This window comes from Microcaecilia unicolor, chromosome 2 (genome assembly GCF_901765095.1).
Source record: "Microcaecilia unicolor chromosome 2, aMicUni1.1, whole genome shotgun sequence".
Taxonomy (NCBI): domain Eukaryota; kingdom Metazoa; phylum Chordata; class Amphibia; order Gymnophiona; family Siphonopidae; genus Microcaecilia; species Microcaecilia unicolor.
The window spans coordinates 272778776-272802196 of record NC_044032.1 but is presented as its reverse complement, the minus strand read 5'-3'; the positions used below and the strand labels follow the sequence as shown (position 1 = coordinate 272802196).

General features: G+C 47.4%; 1 protein-coding gene across 1 annotated transcript in view; it reads right to left on the bottom strand.

Annotated features, from left to right (window-relative positions):
• Positions 1-23421, bottom strand: part of IFT74 (intraflagellar transport 74) — a 291121-nt gene that overhangs the window by 39335 nt on the left and 228365 nt on the right. Inside the window, exon 16 of the mRNA XM_030194172.1 lies at positions 23275-23401. Coding sequence (XP_030050032.1) covers positions 23275-23401 — 127 coding nt within the window. The remainder of the gene's footprint in view (positions 1-23274; positions 23402-23421) is intronic.

The following is a 23421-nucleotide window of genomic DNA, read 5'->3' as shown; positions in this document are numbered from 1 at the left end:
TTTTCCTGGGCAGTATTCACATGGAATATATAGGTGTACTTTTTCTGAGAACTGGTGCAAAACCTGTGAATAAAAGTACTCATGGAGTTAGCATCAAAACAGATAGTTTTGAAAAATGTCCTCTGAAGGCCTATTCAGCACTATTTGGATTCCCAAGAATAAACTTTTCAGCCTAAGCATGGCATCTTACCTATTCACTCGACCATCCTGAATAAATATACTATTACCTCTAAAGCAATAAATTAACTCCTTGGTTTCTTCTCTCTTTTCATTATACTGTAGACAATAACAGGGCAATTCTATAAAGAGGCACTTAACTGGAGTCTATTCTACAATGAAAAGTAGGCACCTACTTTCCTTTACAGAATACTAGGAAAGTTGGGTATATATGGGCATATGCAGTTAATTATGAGCCCTTATGCCTATATATACCCAGAGCTGTAAAACTGGTGTAAATGTTTGCACCAAGATGCAGGGAATGCGCATATAATTTATTGTATACTATAAGTTGCGCACGCATGAGTCCCAACCAGACTCCACCCATGTGTACATCCACTTCTAAAATGCACACTATGGAAGGTATGCATATACTCTATTTACAGAATGCATATACTCTATTTACAGAATAAAGTGTAGTCAGATACTTGGCATTTATACACACAAGTACACACATACAGGTGTATATACCAGAATTCTAGTCATTTACACGCATATTTGACACATAAAGCGAATGCTACATACCTGTAGAAGGTATTCTCCGAGGACAGCAGGCTGATTGTTCTCACTGATGGGTTGACGTCCTCGGCAGCCCCCTCCATCGGAAAGTTTACTAGCAAAGGCCTTTGCTAGTCCTCGCGCGCCCATGCGCACCGCGCATGCGCGGCCGTCTTCCCGCCCGAAACCGGCTCGAGCCGGCCAGTCCAGTATGTAGCAAGACAATACATTTCAAGGGAAGACACAACTCCAAAGGGGAGGCGGGCGGGTTTGTGAGAACAATCAGCCTGCTGTCCTCGGAGAATACCTTCTACAGGTATGTAGCATTCGCTTTCTCCGAGGACAAGCAGGCTGCTTGTTCTCACTGATGGGGTATCCCTAGCCCCCAGGCTCACTCAAAACAACAACCATGGTCAATTGGGCCTCGCAACGGCGAGGACATAACTGAGATTGACCTAAAAAATTTACCAACTAACTGAGAGTGTAGCCTGGAACAGAACAAACAGGGCCCTCGGGGGGTGGAGTTGGATCCTAAAGCCCAAACAGGTTCTGAAGAACTGACTGCCCGAACCGACTGTCGCGTCGGGTATCCTGCTGCAGGCAGTAATGAGATGTGAATGTGTGGACAGATGACCACGTCGCAGCTTTGCAAATTTCTTCAATAGAGGCTGACTTCAAGTGGGCTACCGACGCAGCCATGGCTCTAACATTATGAGCCGTGACATGACCCTCAAGAGCCAGCCCCGCCTGGGCGTAAGTGAAGGAAATGCAATCTGCTAGCCAATTGGATATGGTGCGTTTCCCTACAGCCACTCCCCTCCTATTGGGATCAAAAGAAACAAACAATTGGGCGGACTGTCTGTGGGGCTGTGTCCGCTCCAGGTAGAAGGCCAATGCTCTCTTGCAGTCCAATGTGTGCAGCTGACGTTCAGCAGGGCAGGAATGAGGACGGGGAAAGAATGTTGGCAAGACAATTGACTGGTTCAGATGGAACTCCGACACAACCTTTGGCAGGAACTTAGGGTGAGTGCGGAGGACTACTCTGTTGTGATGGAATTTAGTGTAAGGGGCCTGGGCTACCAGGGCCTGAAGCTCACTGACTCTACGAGCCGAAGTAACTGCCACCAAGAAAATGACCTTCCAGGTCAAGTACTTCGGATGGCAGGAATTCAGTGGCTCAAAAGGAGGTTTCATCAGCTGGGTGAGAACGACATTGAGATCCCATGACACTGTAGGAGGCTTGACAGGGGGCTTTGACAAAAGCAAACCTCTCATGAAGCGAACAACTAAAGGCTGTCCTGAGATCGGCTTACCTTCCACTTGGTAATGGTATGCACTGATTGCACTAAGGTGAACCCTTACGGAGTTGGTCTTAAGACCAGACTCAGACAAGTGCAGAAGGTATTCAAGCAGGGTCTGTGTAGGACAAGAGCGAGGATCTAGGGCCTTGCTGTCACACCAGACGGCAAACCTCCTCCAATGAAAGAAGTAACTTCTCTTAGTGGAGTCTTTCCTGGAAGCAAGCAAGATGCGGGAGACACCCTCTGACAGACCCAAAGAGGCAAAGTCTACGCCCTCAACATCCAGGCCGTGAGAGCCAGAGACTGGAGGTTGGGATGCAGAAGAGCCCCTTCGTCCTGCGTGATGAGGGTCGGAAAACACTCCAATCTCCACGGTTCTTCGGAGGATAATTCCAGAAGAAGAGGGAACCAGATCTGACGCGGCCAAAAGGGAGCAATCAGAATCATGGTGCCTCGGTCTTGCTTGAGTTTCAACAAAGTCTTCCCCACCAGAGGAATGAGAGGATAAGCATACAGCAGGCCCTCCCCCCAATCCAGGAGGAAGGCATCCGATGCCAGTCTGCCGTGGGCCTGAAGCCTGGAACAGAACTGAGGGACTTTGTGGTTCACTCGAGATGCGAAGAGATCCACCAGGGGGGTGCCCCACGCCTGGAAGATCTGTCGTACCACACGGGAATTGAGCGACCACTCGTGAGGTTGCATAATCCTGCTCAACCTGTCGGCCAGACTGTTGTTTACGCCTGCCAGATATGTGGCTTGGAGCACCATGCCATGCCGGCGAGCCCAGAGCCACATGCTGACGGCTTCCTGACACAGGGGGCGAGATCCGGTGCCCCCCTGCTTGTTGACATAGTACATGGCAACCTGGTTGTCTGTCTGAATTTGGATAATTTGGTGGGACAGCCGATCTCTGAAAGCCTTCAGAGCGTTCCAGATCGCTCGTAACTCCAGAAGATTGATCTGCAGATCGCGTTCCTGGAGGGACCAGCTTCCTTGGGTGTGAAGCCCATCGACATGGGCTCCCCATCCCAGGAGGGACGCATCCGTGGTCAGCACTTTTTGTGGCTGAGGAATTTGAAAGGGACGTCCCAGAGTCAAATTGGAGCAAATCGTCCACCAATACAGGGATTTGAGAAAACTCGTGGACAGGTGGATCACGTCCTCTAGACCCCCAGCGGCCTGATACCACTGGGAGGCTAGGGTCCATTGAGCAGATCTCATGTGAAGGCGGGCCATGGGAGTCACATGAACTGTGGAGGCCATGTGGCCCAGCAATCTCAACATCTGCCGAGCTGTGATCTGCTGGGACGCTCGCACCCGTGAGACGAGGGACAACAAGTTGTTGGCTCTCGTCTCTGGGAGATAGGCGCGAGCCGTCCGAGAATCCAGCAGAGCTCCTATGAATTCGAGTCTCTGCATTGGGAGAAGATGGGACTTTGGATAATTTATCACAAACCCCAGTAGCTCCAGTAGGCGAATAGTCATCTGCATGGACTGCAGGGCTCCTGCCTCGGATGTGTTCTTCACCAGCCAATCGTCGAGATATGGGAACACGTGCACCCCCAGCCTGCGAAGTGCCGCTGCTACCACAGCTAGGCACTTTGTGAACACCCTGGGCGCAGAGGCGAGCCCAAAGGGTAGCACACAGTACTGGAAGTGGCGTGTGCCCAGCTGAAATCGCAGATACTGTCTGTGAGCTGGCAGTATCGGGATGTGAGTGTAGGCATCCTTCAAGTCCAGAGAGCATAGCCAATCGTTTTGCTGAATCATGGGGAGAAGGGTGCCCAGGGAAAGCATCCTGAACTTTTCTTTTACGAGATATTTGTTCAGGGCCCTTAGGTCTAGGATGGGACGCATCCCCCCTGTTTTCTTTTCCACAAGGAAGTACCTGGAATAGAATCCCAGCCCCTCTTGCCCGGATGGCACGGGCTCGACCGCATTGGCGCTGAGAAGGGCGGAGAGTTCCTCTGCAAGTACCTTCTTGTGCTGGAAGCTGTAAGACTGAGCTCCCGGTGGACAATTTGGAGGTTTTGAGGTCAAATTGAGGGTGTATCCCTGCCGGACTATTTGCAGAACCCACTGATCGGAGGTTATGAGAGGCCACCTTTGGTGAAAAACTTTCAACCTCCCCCCGACTGGCAGGTCGCCCGGCACGGACACTTGGATGTCGGCTATGCTCTGCTGGAGCCAGTCAAAAGCTCGCCCCTTGCTTTTGCTGGGGAGCCGCGGGGCCTTGCTGAGGCGCGCGCTGCTGACGAGAGCGAGCGCGCTGGGGCTTAGCCTGGGCCGCAGGCTGTCGGGAAGGAGGATTGTACCTACGCTTGCCAGAAGAGTAGGGAACAGTCTTCCTTCCCCCGAAAAATCTTCTACCTGTAGAGGTAGAGGCTGAAGGCTGCCGGCGGGCGAATTTGTCGAATGCGGTGTCCCGCTGGTGGAGAGACTCTACCACCTGTTCGACTTTCTCGCCAAAAATGTTGTCCGCACGGCAAGGCGAGTCCGCAATCCGCTGCTGGAGTCTATTTTCCAGGTCGGCGGCACGCAGCCATGAGAGCCTGCGCATCACCACACCTTGAGCAGCGGCCCTGGACGCAACATCAAAAGTGTCATAAACTCCTCTGGCCAGGAATTTTCTGCACGCCTTCAGCTGCCTGACCACCTCCTGAAAAGGCTTGGCTTGCTCAGGGGGAAGAGCATCAACCAAGCCCGCCAACTGCCGCACATTGTTCCGCATGTGTATGCTCGTGTAGAGCTGGTAAGACTGGATCTTGGACACGAGCATAGAGGAATGGTAGGCCTTCCTCCCAAAGGAGTCTAAGGTTCTAGCGTCCTTGCCCGGGGGCGCCGAAGCATGTTCCCTAGAACTCTTAGCCTTCTTTAGGGCCAAATCCACAACTCCAGAGTCGTGAGGCAACTGAGTGCGCATCAGCTCTGGGTCCCCATGGATCCGGTACTGGGACTCGATCTTCTTGGGAATGTGGGGATTAGTTAACGGCTTGGTCCAGTTCGCAAGCAATGTCTTTTTCAGGACATGGTGCAAGGGAACCGTGGACGCTTCCTTAGGTGGAGAAGGATAGTCTAGGAGCTCAAACATTTCAGCCCTGGGCTCGTCCTCCACAACCACCGGGAAGGGGATGGCCGTAGACATCTCCCGGACAAAGGAGGCAAAAGACAGACTCTCGGGAGGAGAAAGCTGCCTCTCAGGAGAGGGAGTGGGATCAGATGGAAGACCCTCAGACTCCTCGTCAGAGAAATATCTGGGATCTTCCTCTTCCTCCCACGAGGCCTCACCCTCGGTGTCAGACACAAGTTCACGGACCTGTGTCTGCAACCTCGCCCTGCTCGACTCTGTGGAACCACGTCCACGATGGGGGCGTCGAGAGGTAGACTCCCTGGCCCGCATCGGCGAAGCTCCCTCCGCCGACGTAGTCGGGGAGCCTTCCTGGGAGGTGGCCGCGGTCGGCACCGCACGCGGTACCGACGTCGGGGACCTCAACCTGGACGATGGGCCAGCCGGCGCCATGCTCGACGGTACCGGAGGCGCAAGCACCGCCGGTACCGGAGGGGTAGGGCGCAACAGCTCTCCCAGAATCTCTGGGAGAACGGCCCGGAGGCTCTCGTTCAGAGTGGCTGCAGAAAAAGGCTGAGAGGTCGATGCAGGCGTCGACGTCAGAACCTGTTCCGGGCGAGGAGGCTGTTCCGGGCTGTCCAGAGTGGAGCGCATCGACACCTCCTGAACAGAGGGTGAGCGGTCCTCTCGGTGCCAATGCCTGCTGGGTGCCGAATCCCTCGGTGACCCAGAGCTCTCGGTGCCGACACGGGGAGGAGACCGGTGTCGATGCTTCTTCGACTTCTTCCGAAGCATGTCACCGGAGCTCCCCGGCACCGACGAGGAGGACGTAGAATCCATCTGTCGCTTCCTCGGGGCCGAGACCGAAGAGGGTCGATCCCGGGGGGGCTGTACCGCAGGAGCCCTCAGGGTGGGAGGAGACCCACCCGAAGGCTCACCGCCACCAGCAGGGGAATGGACAGCCCTCACCTGCACTCCTGACGATGCACCTCCGTCCGACGACATCAGCAGACGAAGTCTCGGTACCACCGACGTCGATGCAGTCGCCCGATGCCTCGGCGCCGATGCAGAGGTCCGATGCAGTCGATGGAGCGGCAGCCAAGGAAGATGGTCCGGACGCTGACGACGTCGATGCACTCGATGCCTCCGGTGCCGATGCCGACGAAGAGCCCGAGAACAAAACGTTCCACTGGGCTAATCTCGCTACCTGAGTCCGCCTTTGAAGCAGGGAACACAGACTGCAGTTCTGAGGGCGGTGCTCGGCCCCCAGACACTGAAGACACGACGAGTGTCGATCAGTGAGCGAGATTACCCGGGCGCACTGGGTGCACTTCTTGAAGCCGCTGGAAGGCTTCGATGTCATGGGCGGAAAAATCACGCCGGCGAAGTCAAAAGCCGAAATGGCGAAAATTGAAGCACCAAAATTTAAAGGGAGAAAATCTCGACCGAGGCCAAACTAGGCCTACCCCGACAACGAAAGAAAACTTACGGGGCAAAAACTGAGAAAAATACGGGAAGGGCAGAAAACCCGAAAGGGTCTTCCGGAACACTTCCGGAGCGCTTCCCGAACTTTTTTGATGAAAAAAGAGTGAAAAACACGTCGAAACGGACGCGCGAGGTCGACTCTCTGGGGCACGAACGGCGTAACACGACCATACCGAGCGCGGACGAAAGAAGACTGGCCGGCTCGAGCCGGTTTCGGGCGGGAAGACGGCCGCGCATGCGCGGTGCGCATGGGCGCGCGAGGACTAGCAAAGGCCTTTGCTAGTAAACTTTCCGATGGAGGGGGCTGCCGAGGACGTCAACCCATCAGTGAGAACAAGCAGCCTGCTTGTCCTCGGAGAAATATTAGCACCTTCTTTATAGAATTACCGCCTAAATACCCTACAATACATATCAAACTACAAATGGTAAATAAAGCACTTTGGAATCTAATATCAATTAAACAAGTTTGCACTTGCAAACAAACCTACTTCATAAGTCGTTGGTGAGGCCCCACCTGGAGTATTGTGTTCAGTTTTGGAGGCCGTATCTTGCTAAGGATGTAAAAAGAATTGAAACGGTGCAAAGAAAAGCTATGAGAATGGTATGGGATTTGCATTACAAAGACGTATGAGGAGAGACTTGCTGACCTGAACATGTATACCCTGGAGGAAAGGAGAAACAGGGGTGATATGATACAGACGTTCAAATATTTGAAAGGTATTAATCCGCAAACAAACCTTTTCCGGAGATGGGAAGCCGGTAGAACTAGAGGACATGAAATGAGATTGAAGGGGGGCAGACTCAAGAAAAATGTCAGGAAGTATTTTTTCGCAGAGTGGTGGATGCTTGGAATGCCCTCCCGCGGGAGGTGGTGAAAATGAAAACGGTAACGGAATTCAAACATGCGTGGGATAAACATAAAGGAATCCTGTTCAGAAGGAAGGGATCCTCAGGAGCTTAGCAGAGATTGGATGGCAGAGCCGATGCTGGGAGGCGGGACTGGTGGGTTGGGAGGCGGGGCTGGTGCTGGGCAGACTTATACGGTCTGTGCCCTGAAAAAGACAGATACAAATCAAGGTAAGGTATACACAAAAAGTAGCACATATGAGTTATCTTGTTGGGCAGACTGGATGGACCGTGCAGGTCTTTTTCTGCCGTCATCTACTATGTTCATTTAAGTTAGTGAACTTCGGTCTACTGTGCAATTTCAATCCTCTCTTATCAAATTAAATATTTAATACTTTGGGACTGTATATACAGTTTCTGGAATAGATTCTCTTTACTCAGTTATCTATAAGAAAAGCAACAGAATATATATGTAACAGAAACAGTGAGGAGCTCTGATTGTCCTTAAAAAGCTGTGGGCATTACGAACACTGTCTTCACACTATCCAAATGTCATATGTACCTCAAACATTAAAATAAGACAGGAGGAAATTCAAAACACTTAATAAAATGCACCAGTAATTGAAACCCCAAAAATCTGAAGTATTTTTGTATATCTATAGCTTCTTTAGATCTTAATGTACTTTGGGGTCAAGTAATAAAATGAGCCCTAAGGCAAACACGAAGCAATTCTATAACTTGGTGCCTCAATTTAGGTGCCATAATGGAGTGCACTTAGTGCCATGTCTATAATGGTTTCTGTGCACACCTATACTAATTAAACGACTAGCATAAAGCCGCTCTGGTGCACCCAAGTTTAGGCACGCCCATTTATGACAGACCTGTGATAGGTGTAAGTTAGTGCAAGAAGTGCGTCATGTGACACACACAGCTATAGTATTCAATAAGTTTTGTGCATTGCTTGCTAACATGCCCGTAGCCCACCCATGTATACGCCCCTTGCAGCTGAACGCTAAGCAACTTGTGCACATGAGTTATAGAACAGTGCCGAGCACTTAGACTCATAAATGCAAATTAGTGGCACCTATCATGTGTTTAAGTGCTAGTATTCTGTAACTTACATGTGCTACTAGCACCTAACTTTAGATGCCAACTTACAGAGTTGTCACGATAGTGTGTTCTGTTAATACATGAGCCCTTAATGCAGGAAGCAAATTGTTTTCTGTGGTCACTTATAGAAAATATAACATGTCTTGACCCATCTCAGAATGTAACAAAATTATCAATGTTGGGTTTCTCAATGAGCTTACAGTAAGATATCCTCTAGTACTGTGAACATGATGGGGCAGTAGGTTAATTAAGGTTTCCTTTAAAGCACTTTTCCGGCAGGAAAAAAAAAGGGAAAACTGCTAACGGAAGGTAGTTTAAAGAGATTTAGATAAAGGAAGATAAAGAATTAAGGGGAAAATGCTTTCTCCAAGGGAAGAGACAGGAAGAGGATGCAGCCTAGTTCCTTCAGATATGCCATGAAGCCACAGGAGCAGTGTGTACACAGCAGTGCAGTCTGAGACTAAATGCCTTTGACCTAGAGAAAGTTTCTGGGACAGCATGGCAACAACACATTTGTTTACTCTCTGGAGTTTCCTTTCTTCCAGGGTTCTGTTGTTTTATCTTAGTGACTGTAATATATTCAGAAAGTCTGCTGAGTAGATGCATCATTTAACCAACTTAATTTCTGGAAATTACTCTAAATAATAAATTACACAATCCATCATATTAATTTAAAAAATCTAGGCCATAATGTTTTTGAAATACTCCATGCACTTAGTTTATTCTGCCAATTATCAGAAGCATAAAGTTTCATATTATAAATAAGGGATTAGGAGACGTGGAGGGGCATAATCGAATGGGGTGCCCAAGTTTTCATGAGGGCGTCCTCGCAGGATGGCCCCGCGAAGGGGCGGGGAAACCTGTATTATCGAAACAAGATGGGCGCCCATCTTTCGTTTCGATAATACGGTTGGGGACGCCCAAATCTCAACATTTAGGTCGACCTCAGAGATGGTCGACCTAAATGTTGAGATGGTCGACCTTAGAGATGGTCATCCCCGGTTTTCAGTGATCTCAAAAATGACCAAATCCAAGCCATTTGGTCGTGGGAGGAGCCAGAATTCGTAGTGCACTGGCCCCCCTGACATGCCAGAACACCAACCGGGCACCTTAGGGGGCACTGCAGTGGACTTCACAAATTGCTCCCAGGTGCATAGCTTCCTTACTTTGGGTGCTGAGCCCCCCCCAAACCACCCAAAATCAACTCCCCACAATTGTACACCACTACCATAGCCCTAAGGGTTGAAGGGGAGCACCTACATGTGGGTACAGTGGGTTTTGGAGGGCTCACGTTTACCACCACAAGTGTAACAGTTAGGGGGGGGGATGGGCATGGGTCCACCTGAAGTGCACTGCACCCACTAAATACTGCTCCAGGGACCTGCATACTGCTGCCATGGAGCTGGGTATGACATTTGAGGCTGGCAAAAAAAAAAAAAAAAAAAATTTTAATGGTGGGAGGGGGTTGGTGACAACTGGGGGAGTAAGGGGAGGTCATCCCCGATACCCTCCGGTGGTCATCTGGTCAGTTTGGGTACCTTTTCTCGGCTTGGTTGCAAGAAAAAAGGGACCAAGTAAAGTCGGCCAAGTGCTCGTCAGGGACGCCCTTCTTTTTTCCATTATCGGCCGAGGACGCCCATCTCTTAATCACGCCCCAGTCCCGCCTTCGCTATGGTACCGACATGCCCCCATGAACTTTGGACGTCCCCGCAATGGGAAGCAGTTGAGGACGCCCAAAATCGGCTTCAGATTATGCCGATTTGGGCGACCCTGAGAGGACAAATCTCCCGATTTGTGTCAGAAGATAGGCGCCCTTCTCTTTCGAAAATAAGCCTATAAGTGATGCACTGAGGGAAGAGAACATGTTCTCTGTCTCTCTGGGGGTCCTGCGCTCCTGTCACCCTCTAAAGCAGTTTGCATTATCACCTTGAATGCTGAGATAAGCTCCGATTACTTGCAGAACCTTATGAACACATTTGTTACTAATAGTGTTATGCCCCCTAAAGGGATAAAGAAAGAAAAAGACTTGTCGCAGCCCAGCGATTCTAAGATGGCAGTGCTGGTCTCCTCAGCTGCTCTGGTGTTCACTGATATACAGCTACAACTTACAGCAGCAGAGGAGTATGCTCTGGAGCCCCAAATTGGGCACATATCCTGGCAATAAAACAACTGGAATCCTTTATGACGGATACTATTGCCCCCTTGGGAGAGCTTTAAACCAGAGTATCCATCTTTGAAGATTCTGCGGAGCATGTGCAGACAGAGGTGGCGGCTCTAAAACAGCAGCTGCAGGGCCACGTGGCACAATTAGATGATCTCGAAAACTGCAGCAGACTGAGTAATCTGCGGTTAATTGGATTTCCCAAATACGTCTCAGACCGTTCTCTACAGACTGTGTTGGATACATGGCTCACTAAAGAAATTGCCCTTACAGACAGTGCGAGACCATTTAGCATTGAAAGAGTTCACCATCTATGCCGAGTCCTGGATAATCAATGACGACATCAACTGGTGATAATTAAAGTTCACCACTATTTACACAAATTAGAAATACTCAGGGGATACCGTCAATAGAGGAATTTGTTGTTATATGATGGTATACCTATTCAAATATACCAGGATTACTTTGTGGCTCTACAGGATCGCTGCAAAAAATTCACACCTATTTGCACTGCATTGCATGAAGCAGGACGCCGGTTTATGCTGTTGTACCTGGCTATCTTAAAGGTCTGCATTAATGGCCGGTGGAATACATATGATTCTCCTGAGGCTGCAAAAGTGTATCTGGAGCAACAAGACACATCTCAAGCAGCAGAGACATGATGAAATTTCATTGCATATAAGCTGTTTTGCTCTACTTGTAATTTTGTCTTTATTTAGCGAACAAATGTTTAATCTGTCCTAAAGAGTTTGACTGCATTAATACAGTGGGGGAAATAAGTATTTGATCCCTTGCTGATTTTGTAAGTTTCCCCACTGACAAAGACATGAGCAGCCCATAATTGAAGGGTAGGTTATTGGTAACAGTGAGAGATAGCACATCACAAATTAAATCCGGAAAATCACATTGTGGAAAGTATATGAATTTATTTGCATTCTGCAGAGGGAAATAAGTATTTGATCCCCCACCAACCAGTAAGAGATCTGGCCCCTACAGACCAGGTAGATGCTCCAAATCAACTCGTTACCTGCATGACAGACAGCTGTCGGCAATGGTCACCTGTATGAAAGACACCTGTCCACAGACTCAGTGAATCAGTCAGACTCTAACCTCTACAAAATGGCCAAGAGCAAGGAGCTGTCTAAGGATGTCAGGGACAAGATCATACACCTGCACAAGGCTGGAATGGGCTACAAAACCATCAGTAAGACGCTGGGCGAGAAGGAGACAACTGTTGGTGCCATAGGAAGAAAATGGAAGAAGTACAAAATGACTGTCAATCGACAAAGATCTGGGGCTCCACGCAAAATCTCACCTCGTGGGGTATCCTTGATCATGAGGAAGGTTAGAAATCAGCCTACAACTACAAGGGGGGAACTTGTCAATGATCTCAAGGCAGCTGGGACCACTGTCACCACGAAAACCATTGGTAACACATTACGACATAACGGATTGCAATCCTGCAGTGCCCGCAAGGTCCCCCTGCTCCGGAAGGCACATGTGACGGCCCGTCTGAAGTTTGCCAGTGAACACCTGGATGATGCCGAGAGTGATTGGGAGAAGGTGCTGTGGTCAGATGAGACAAAAATTGAGCTCTTTGGCATGAACTCAACTCGCCGTGTTTGGAGGAAGAGAAATGCTGCCTATGACCCAAAGAACACCGTCCCCACTGTCAAGCATGGAGGTGGAAATGTTATGTTTTGGGGGTGTTTCTCTGCTAAGGGCACAGGACTACTTCACCGCATCAATGGGAGAATGGATGGGGCCATGTACCGTACAATTCTGAGTGACAACCTCCTTCCCTCCGCCAGGGCCTTAAAAATGGGTCGTGGCTGGGTCTTCCAGCACGACAATGACCCAAAACATACAGCCAAGGCAACAAAGGAGTGGCTCAGGAAGAAGCACATTAGGGTCATGGAGTGGCCTAGCCAGTCACCAGACCTTAATCCCATTGAAAACTTATGGAGGGAGCTGAAGCTGCGAGTTGCCAAGCGACAGCCCAGAACTCTTAATGATTTAGAGATGATCTGCAAAGAGGAGTGGACCAAAATTCCTCCTGACATGTGTGCAAACCTCATCATCAACTACAGAAGACGTCTGACCGCTGTGCTTGCCAACAAGGGTTTTGCCACCAAGTATTAGGTCTTGTTTGCCAGAGGGATTAAATACTTATTTCCCTCTGCAGAATGCAAATAAATTCATATACTTTCCACAATGTGATTTTCCGGATTTAATTTGTGATGTGCTATCTCTCACTGTTACCAATAACCTACCCTTCAATTATGGGCTGCTCATGTCTTTGTCAGTGGGCAAACTTACAAAATCAGCAAGGGATCAAATACTTATTTCCCCCACTGTACATCATGTTTATATTTGTCATGTTCTAGGTATTTGCAGGATTGGGGGTAGGGAGCAATAGGACAATTACTTCTCTAACAGACACCTCAGGGCGGATAGTTAATGTTCAAGAGAATATTTCTTGCCTGTTTCAAGAGCATTTTCAGAACTTATATTCGGCACCACCAGATGTGGACACCTCAATAATTTCACATTTCTTTGATACAGCAGTTATGCCCCGTTTATCGGAGGAAGACAGTCACTTGTTAAATGCATGGAGGAGTGGCCTAGTGGTTAGGGTGGTGGACTTTGGTCCTGGGGAACTGAGGAACTGAGTTCGATTCCCACTTCAGGCACAGGCAGCTCCTTGTGACTCTGGGCAAGTCACTTAACCCTCCATTGCCCCATGTAAACCGCATTGAGCCTGCCATGAGTGGGAAAGCGCGGGGTACAAATGTAACAAAAAAAAAACTCCAATTAGCAATTAAAAAATTGAAATCATGTTCAGCACCTGGCACTGATGGTTTTAGCAGGGAATTCTACAAGATGCTTCAATTGCACCTGGTGGGCCCTTTACTTTCATATTATACGTCAGTTATAGCCTTGGACACTTTTCCTAGATATGAGAACGTGGCCCTCAATAGCTTATTAGCAAAGCCTGGGAAACCCTGCAATGAAGCAGAGTCCTACAAGCCAATTTCACTCCTTAATGTAGAAGTGAAATTATTAGCAAAAATACTGGCAGCACGACTGGCACCACTGTTACAATCATTGACAGGTAGGCTTTGTACAAGGTAGTCAGACATAGTAACATAGTAGATGACGGCAGAAAAAGACCTGCATGGTCTATCCAGTCTGCCCAACAAGATAAACTCATACGTGCTACTCTTTGTGTACACCTTACCTTGATTTGTATCTGCCATTTTCAGGGCACAGACCGTAGAAGTCTGCCCAGCACCAGCCCCACCTCCCAACCACCGGCTCTGCCACCCAATCTCCGCTAAGCTTTTGAGGATCCATTCCTTCTGAACAGGATTCCTTTATGTTTATCCCACGCATGTTTGAATTCCGTTACCGTTTTCATCTCCACCACCTCCCGCGGGAGGGCATTCCAAGTATCCACCAATCTCCGTGAAAAAATACTTCCTGACATTTTTCTTGAGTCTGCCCCCCTTCAATCTCATTTCATGTCCTCTAGTTCTACCGCCTTCTCATCTATGGAAAAGGTTCGTTTGCGGATTAATACCGTTCAAATATTTGAATGTCTGTATCATATCACCCCTATCAGTTGTACATGTTTGCCGATTACTACTGGCTATGTCACATTGCCCACTAACAATATTCCAGTATTGTTGGTCAGCCTGGATGCCGCTAAAGCATTCACTCAGATTCACTGGCAGCATCTCTTTCAGGTTTTCACTAGGGTGAGCATCTGGGGATGGTTCTATAGTGCAATTCAAACCCTATGTAAACTACCCCAAGCACAACTGCTTATAAGTGGAGACCGTACTCCTCTGATGCCTATACACCAAGGAATGAGGCATGGATGCCCTCTCTCTCCGCTTCTGTTTGTGCTGGCTTTGGAGCTTTTCTTCAGGTGCTTAATGCAAACCTGCAGATAACAGGGTTAGATTTATTGGGTTGGCCTATTAAGGCTCTGGCATATGCTGATGACATCATGGTGTTCCTAACTTCTCAATTGACACTACCTCCATTACTTGCTCTAATTGCTCATTTTGGAAGTTTTGCAGGATTTACTCTCAATTATGCTAAATCTCAAGTCCTGCCTCTCCCCTTTAAAGTGAAACAGGAGTGGGTAGACCCCTTTCCATTAATATGGGCAAGCACTAAACTACATTATTTGGAGATCTGGTTGCCTGAGGATATGATTTATATAAAATTAATGCTTTACCATTATTAGTTCCAATATTTTTATTGTTTTATTATTAGAAGCGGCTAAGATCTGTTTACATCTTTGGAAGTCTTGCCCACTCTCCTTATGAGGTAGAATACACCTGTTTAATATGATTCTTACTCCCTGCTGGCTGTATACTTTTCAGATGTTACCGCTTTTATTTCGTACTCATGAGGAGAGGCACTTGCAGAGACATCTGCAGGAGTATCTCTGGTTTGGGAAGAGACCATGGTTACCCATGACATTAATTCAAACACCAAAAGCTCATGGTGGCATGGGGTTGCTCAACTTGCGCTATCTGAAGGTAGCATGTGGGATGAGGTACATTAATGATTGGTATCGGGGCACTGAGTGGTTTTCGGTTACTCCCACTGACGCTAACTTACTTCCAAGTGTATATTTTAGCCAGACTTTATATACATTTACTCTGCTCCCTGGTGGCACCTTTATGAGATGGCCTCTGTTGCAGCCTGCTAGGAAGGTTTGGAGGTGGGTGTGTCACAGACACCATTTTTCAGTGTATGTAACACCTTACTTGTCTATCTGCAATAACCCAGCTTTTTCTCCAGGTTTGGGTTCTAGTATTTTTTTTCCATGTGGGCTAGAAGAGGACTGCAGTACTTGTTACAGGTTGTAACAGAAGAAGGAGCAATAAAGTCCTTTGATACTTTGCATACAGAGTTCGGCTTGGCCCCTTCTCACTATTTTGGCTATTTACAGCTCAAGCACTATATTGCTTCCCTGCCATGGACTGATTAGACTGAGGATGTGCAGGAGACATTAACAGACGCCTTCACACTGGGGTCGCAGCAATCGGTACCACTAGCTTACCATCATTGCTATTTAAAAGACACTACTGCAGACTTGGACTATGCATTGTTAGCTAGAAAATGGTCCAAGGATCTTTCTTGTTACTTGTCTGCTGATCATCTAAAGGATTTTATACTACGTATACACAAGCAGGAGTCTATGGTGTTGAGGCAGATGCTATATAAATTTGCTTTACGTCTGCATATTTCCCCCACAGGGCGTATAAAGCTCACATTTCTTTACAAGATATTTGTCTTAAATGTGGTTTCAATGGAGCAACTTTAGGGCATATGTTTTGGTTTTGTCCTAAACTTTCCACTTTTTGGACCACAATTTTAACTGCTATAGATACTTATTGGATTGGGGTTGTTCAGTTATAATGAACTCATTTGTATTATTTGGACAATTCCAATATATAGCACCTGAACCCAGAAGTTTTACGCAGTTTTTGAAAAAATCTTTTATGTATGGTTTAAAGAGTATTTTACATTATTGGGTGGTACCTGCAGAGCCTACCCTACAATCATTGCGATCCCTGCTATTGTTTGCTCTAAGGACAGAGAGGCAAGGTATTTTTAATTCTGAGTCGCAGATTGGGCAACGATTCCAAAAATCACTGGTTTGTACAAATTAATCTGCAGCTGAATGTGTACAGGGGAGGGGGGGTTCTTGGGGGAGAAAGGGGAGGGGGATTTCTGAGGAAAAGGGCGAGGAATTTGATGGGGATTTTTGCAGCAATTTGTTGTTGGGACCAAACACATGTTCAAGTCATAGTTGGTTTATTGTCTTGGCTGCTAATAGGTCAAATGGATATCAGAACCAAAAGCATCTGGCACGTGGAGGGGCATAATCGAACGGCGCTGGCCATCTATTTGGCCGGCGCCGGAAAGAGCAGTCCTGAACCGTATTATCGAAAAAGATGGCCGGCCATCTTTCGTTTCGATAATACGTTTCAAGCCGGCCAAATGTCAGAGATGGCCAGGTTTGAGATGGCCAGCATCGGTTTTCGCTGGCGATTTCAAACCTGGCCAAATCCAAGGCATTTGGTCGTGGAAGGAGCCAGCATTTGTAGTGCACTGGTCCCCCTCACATGCCAGGACACCAACCGGGCACCCTAGGGGGCATTGCAGTGAACTTCAAAAATTGCTCCCAGATGCATACCTCCCTTACCTTGGGTGCTGAGCCCCCCAAATCCCCCCCAACACCCACTCCCCACAATTGTATACCATTACCATAGCCCTTAGGGGTGAAGGGGGGCACCTACATGTGGGTACAGTGGGTTTTGGAAGGCTTAACATTTACCACCACAAGTGTAAGAGGTGGGGGGGGGGGGGGGGCCTGGGTCCACCTGCCTGAAGTGCACTGCACCCACTAAATACTGCTCCAGGGACCTGCATACTGCTGTCAGGGAGCTGGGTATGACATTTGAGGCTGGCATAGAGGCTGGCAAAATTATTTTTTTTTGGGTGGGAGGGGGTTGGTGACCACTGTGGGAGTAAGGGGAGGTCATCCCCGATTCCCTCCGGTGGTCATTTGGTCAGTTGGGGCACCTTTTTGAAGCCTGGTCCTGAAAAAAAAGGGACCAAGTGAAGCCGGCGAAATGCTCGTCAAGGCCGTCTTTCTTTTTTCCATTATCGGGCGAAGCCGGCCATCTCAAAGCACGCCCCCCTTCCCGCCTTCGCTACCCTACCGAAACGCCCCCTTGAAGTTTGGCCGGCTCCACGACGGAAAGCAGTTGGCACCGGCCAAAATCGGCTTTCGATTATACCGATTTGGCCAGATTCAAGTGATCGCCAGCCATCTACCGATTTGTGTCGGAAGATGGCCGGCAATCTCCTTCGAAAATAAGCTGGATTGTCACTTATACGCTGACATATTGTGTTATTTACAGGTTGTGTTGTTCAATGACTTGTTATTCAATAAAAAAGATTTAAATGTAAATAAGGGATTAAAAATTCTGAAATTCATATATGATCTCTAATTTCAACTTTTTTAATGCTGACAATAGGAATTCTCAGAACCAAATACTGTTATATCTAGTAAAAGATGCAAATTTCCAGATCCTGATCAATAAAGATTTGCTTAAATAATTTAAAATAATTTTAAACACAAATGAAAGCTTAACAAGACTCAGCATAAGAAACAGTGAATATGAATTAAACGTATTTAAAATACTAGTTAAATAGGCCCCTCAAAAAATGGTGATCAAAAATGGCAGTTTTTGCCATATATTCACTGCTCCAGTCTCTTTTTCCCTGCATTGAACAAATCTCTTCTCTGTACTGCAAATACAGAGGTTGGGTGGTTGGGCAGGCACCACAGCTAATGAGATTTGTCACCTAGATATAGGTGGCAGGAACAGCATAAATGGCAATATTCTAGTTATTTATGCACATAAATAACCTCTTATATCAACTAGTGGAAAAATAAGCACCATGATTTGATGGTGTGCACTTTGCTTGTGAGTGTACACATGGTTGGAGTTTGAGTGCATGTAAATTATAATATTCCAAGTGCATCCTGCCTAACATCTAGGCACAAGCATTTACACCAACATAGAACTGGTATACATGATCACACCTTAAATGTACGGTTGTTTTTGTTTTCTGCCACTTGCACTAATATGCTATAAAGAAAATTAGGCATCCACTTATCTTTATAGAATAGGTTTGAAATAGGCATATGCTTACTCTCTTATTCTAGGTGCACTGCCCCTGTTAAAGACGACCACCAGAGAGAATAGGGGATGACCTCCCGTTACTCCCCCAGTGGTCACTAACCCCCTCCAACCCTCAAAAAACATCTTTCAAAATATTGATTCCCAGCCTCTATGCCAGCCTCAGATCTCATACTCAGGTCCATCACAGCAGTATGCAGGTACCTGGAGAAGTTTAAGTGGGTGCAGTGCACTTCAGGGGGGGTTGGGGGACTCAGCAGACAAGGTAAAGGAGCTGTTCCTGGGAGCATTTTATGAAGTCCACTGCAGTGCCCCCTAGGGTGCCCGGTTGGTGTCCTGGCATGTCAGGGGGACCAGTGCAGTACAAATGTTGGCTCCTCCCATGACCAAAGGGCTTGCATTTGGTCGTTTCTGAGATGGGCATCCTTGGTTTCCATTATCGCCGAAAATCAGAAACGACCAAGTCTAGGGATGACCATCTCTAAGGATGACCAAAATTTCAAGATTTGGGCGTCCCCGACCGTATTATCGAAACGAAAGATGGACGACCATCTTGTTTCGATAATGGGATTCCCGCCCCTCCATCAGGACGTTTTGCAAGGACGTCCTCAACAAAACTTTGGCGTCCCTTTCGATTATGTCCCTCCACGTGAACCATAGGAACAAAGCTTCGGTCACCTTCTCATATTCAATTTTCATAGTTTTTCTACTGTTTAATGTATAATTAGAGGCGCAACTGCAGCCTAATTTTTTTCTTTTGACTTGCCACTGCAGAGAAAGCAAGGTCAAAGGTGAAAAGTAAAAAATGATCTAAGAATAAGAAAAGTGCTGTAAATGTAAAATAAGAAACAATAATACGAGTAAATGTCCCCAAGAATCTTACCAAACAGTGCTGGATTTGCAGAGAAGGCAGGGTCACGGGTGAAAAGTACTGCCTTTCAACTCAACACAACGCCAGGAAACAGAAAGCTGTGTACATCTAAATGACGACGCTGTGACATCAGCGGAGGCTTGCTGGATAAGCGAAGGTCAGATAAGCGAGACTCTACTGTATTGGTAGCAAACTGGTGATGGTCAGTAATAGACATCTTCTGTTTGGACTTAGGACAGAACCTGAAACTGCTGTTCAAGTTCTCATGGAAAGGAAAATCAATGACGTGAAATCAAATGAAGGAATTTTCCACTAGATACAACATGAGATGGACTGAATAGAGAAAAATAAATTATCCAACCAGCTTATTGGCAATGCTAGTGCCAAAAAAGCCATAGGTCAGAATACAGGAATGCTGAAGAAAAAAATAAAACTTAGGCAGTGCTAAAAATGTAAAAGAAAGAATAATAAAAACAATTTTTGGAAGTTCTGTAGCAAAGTGACACAAAGATATGTCCAGTGATCTTAGTGGACAAAATTAAATTAATGGGAACTATGGAGCCTCTGCAGTGAAGAACCTAATCTGTATAATCAATGAAAAACTTGTGCTTTCCTGAGATGCCTGAATGATTGAGATTGGGTGCCAGAGCCGGTGGTGGGAGGCGGGGCTGGTGGTTGGGAGGTGGGGATAGTGCTGGGCAGACTTATACAGTCTGTGCCCTGAAGAGGACAGGTACAAATCAATGTAGGGTATACACAAAAAGTAGCACATATGAGTTTATCTTGTTGGGCAGACTGGATGGACCGTGCAGGTCTTTTTCTGCCGTCATCTACTATGTTACTATTGTGCTTATAATCGAACGAGAAAAACGCCCAAGTTCCGACCTAAATCGGGAGATGGGCGTTTATCTCACAAAAACGAATAAAGCGGTATAATCGAAAGCCGATTTTGGACGTTTTCAACTGCACTCCGTCGCGGATGCGGACAAAGTTGATGGGGGCGTGTCAGAGGTGTGGCGAAGGCGGAACTGGGGCGTGGTTATCTGCCGAACAGAGATGGGCGCATTTCACAGATAATGGGACAAAAGTATGCGTTTTTAGCTAGAATTTAGGGCACTTTTCCTGGACCCTGTTTTTTCACGAATAAGGCCCCAAAAAGTGCCCTAAATGACCAGATGACCACTGGAGGGAATCGGGGATGACCTCCCCTGACTCCCCCAGTGGTCATAAACCCCCTCCCACCTCAAAAAATGATGTTTCACAACTTTTTATTTTGACCCTCAAATGTCATACCCACCTCCCTGGCAGCAGTATGCAGGTCCCTGGAGCAGTTGTTAGGGGGTGCAGTGGACTTCAGGCAGGTGGACCCAGGCCCATCCCCCCCCTACCTGTTACAATTGTGCTGCTTAATGCTTAGTCGTCCAACCCCCCCCCCGAACCCACTGTACCCACATGTAGGTGCCCCCCTTCACTCCTTAGGGCTATAGTAATGGTGTAGACTTGTGGGCAGTGGGTTTTGAGGGGGATTTGGGGGGCTCTACACACAAGGGAAGGGTGCTATGCACCTGGGAGCTCTTTTACCTTTTGTTCTGTTTTTGTAAAAGTGCCCCCTAGGGTGCCTGGTTGGTGTCCTGGCATGTTAGGGGGACCAGTGCACTACGACTCCTGGCCCCTCCCACGAACAAATGCCTTGGATTTATTCGTTTTTGAGCTGGGCGATTTCATTGTCCATTATCGCTGAAAAGCAAAAACGCCCAGCTCACAACTTGGCGAATAAAACATGGACGTCTAATTTTTTCGAAAATACGCTTGGGTCCGCCCCTTCACGGACCCGTTCTCGGAGATAAACGCCCATGGAGATAGGCGTTTCTGTTCGATTATGCCCCTCCATGTCTGTTCAGGGATGGATGGATGTCATTGCTGTTTTCACAGAATTAGATGATTATGCACCAGCCTTTTAAAAATGTTGCTTATTTACAAAAACAATATGATACACATATATATCTATATACAGTGGTGGAAATAAGTATTTGATCCCTTGCTGATTTTGTAAGTTTGCCCACTGACAAAGACATGAGCAGCCCATAATTGAAGGGTAGGTTATTGGTAACAGTGAGAGATAGCACATCACAAATTAAATCCGGAAAATCACATTGTGGAAAGTATATGAATTTATTTGCATTCTGCAGAGGGAAATAAGTATTTGATCCCCCACCAACCAGTAAGAGATCTGGCCCCTACAGACCAGGTAGATGCTCCAAATCAACTCGTTACCTGCATGACAGACAGCTGTCGGCAATGGTCACCTGTATGAAAGACACCTGTCCACAGACTCAGTGAATCAGTCAGACTCTAACCTCTACAAAATGGCCAAGAGCAAGGAGCTGTCTAAGGATGTCAGGGACAAGATCATACACCTGCACAAGGCTGGAATGGGCTACAAAACCATCAGTAAGATGCTGGGCGAGAAGGAGACAACTGTTGGTGCCATAGTAAGAAAATGGAAGAAGTACAAAATGACTGTCAATCGACAAAGATCTGGGGCTCCACGCAAAATCTCACCTCGTGGGGTATCCTTGATCATGAGGAAGGTTAGAAATCAGCCTACAACTACAAGGGGGGAACTTGTCAATGATCTCAAGGCAGCTGGGACCACTGTCACCACGAAAACCATTGGTAACACATTACGACATAACGGATTGCAATCCTGCAGTGCCCGCAAGGTCCCCCTGCTCCGGAAGGCACATGTGACGACCCGTCTGAAGTTTGCCAGTGAACACCTGGATGATGCCGAGAGTGATTGGGAGAAGGTGCTGTGGTCAGATGAGACAAAAATTGAGCTCTTTGGCATGAACTCAACTCGCCGTGTTTGGAGGAAGAGAAATGCTGCCTATGACCCAAAGAACACCGTCCCCACTGTCAAGCATGGAGGTGGAAATGTTATGTTTTGGGGGTGTTTCTCTGCTAAGGGCACAGGACTACTTCACCGCATCAATGGGAGAATGGATGGGGCCATGTACCGTACAATTCTGAGTGACAACCTCCTTCCCTCCGCCAGGGCCTTAAAAATGGGTCGTGGCTGGGTCTTCCAGCACGACAATGACCCAAAACATACAGCCAAGGCAACAAAGGAGTGGCTCAGGAAGAAGCACATTAGGGTCATGGAGTGGCCTAGCCAGTCACCAGACCTTAATCCCATTGAAAACTTATGGAGGGAGCTGAAGCTGCGAGTTGCCAAGCGACAGCCCAGAACTCTTAATGATTTAGAGATGATCTGCAAAGAGGAGTGGACCAAAATTCCTCCTGACATGTGTGCAAACCTCATCATCAACTACAGAAGACGTCTGACCGCTGTGCTTGCCAACAAGGGTTTTGCCACCAAGTATTAGGTCTTGTTTGCCAGAGGGATTAAATACTTATTTCCCTCTGCAGAATGCAAATAAATTCATATACTTTCCACAATGTGATTTTCCGGATTTAATTTGTGATGTGCTATCTCTCACTGTTACCAATAACCTACCCTTCAATTATGGGCTGCTCATGTCTTTGTCAGTGGGCAAACTTACAAAATCAGCAAGGGATCAAATACTTATTTCCACCACTGTATATAAAATGCAAGACCAACGTTCTATGAAGCCTCCAGCCGGAAGTGTGAAGCGCCAGAGATATCCGGTTTCCCCATGAGTGAAGGAAAACAGCACAGCACGAAATCCCTCTCTCTGTAACAGTGAAGGACTCAGAGGGGGAGGGGAGAGAGATGCCCTTACTCTCTCTGTAACACAGAACAGCAGGAAACTTATTACTGAAGGACTGGACTCCAAGGGGGGAGGGGGAGGGAGAGAGGGCAGAGAGCAGGGACACACACTCCCACATGCACACTCTGAAGAAAACCTTGCTAGCCCCCGTTTCATTTGCATCAGAAACGGGGCTTTTTTACTAGTATATATATATATATATATATATATATTTTTTTTTTTTACCTGGAGTAAGATTCTTGGCAGTATTCTGTGACTTGTGCATTTCAATCTCTTTGAAAATAAGGTCTTCCTGCATAACTTCAAGCTCAGGAGCAGTAATAGAAGTAATATGTTTCAGGCGATTCATATTCTGCATATTAACAAAACAAT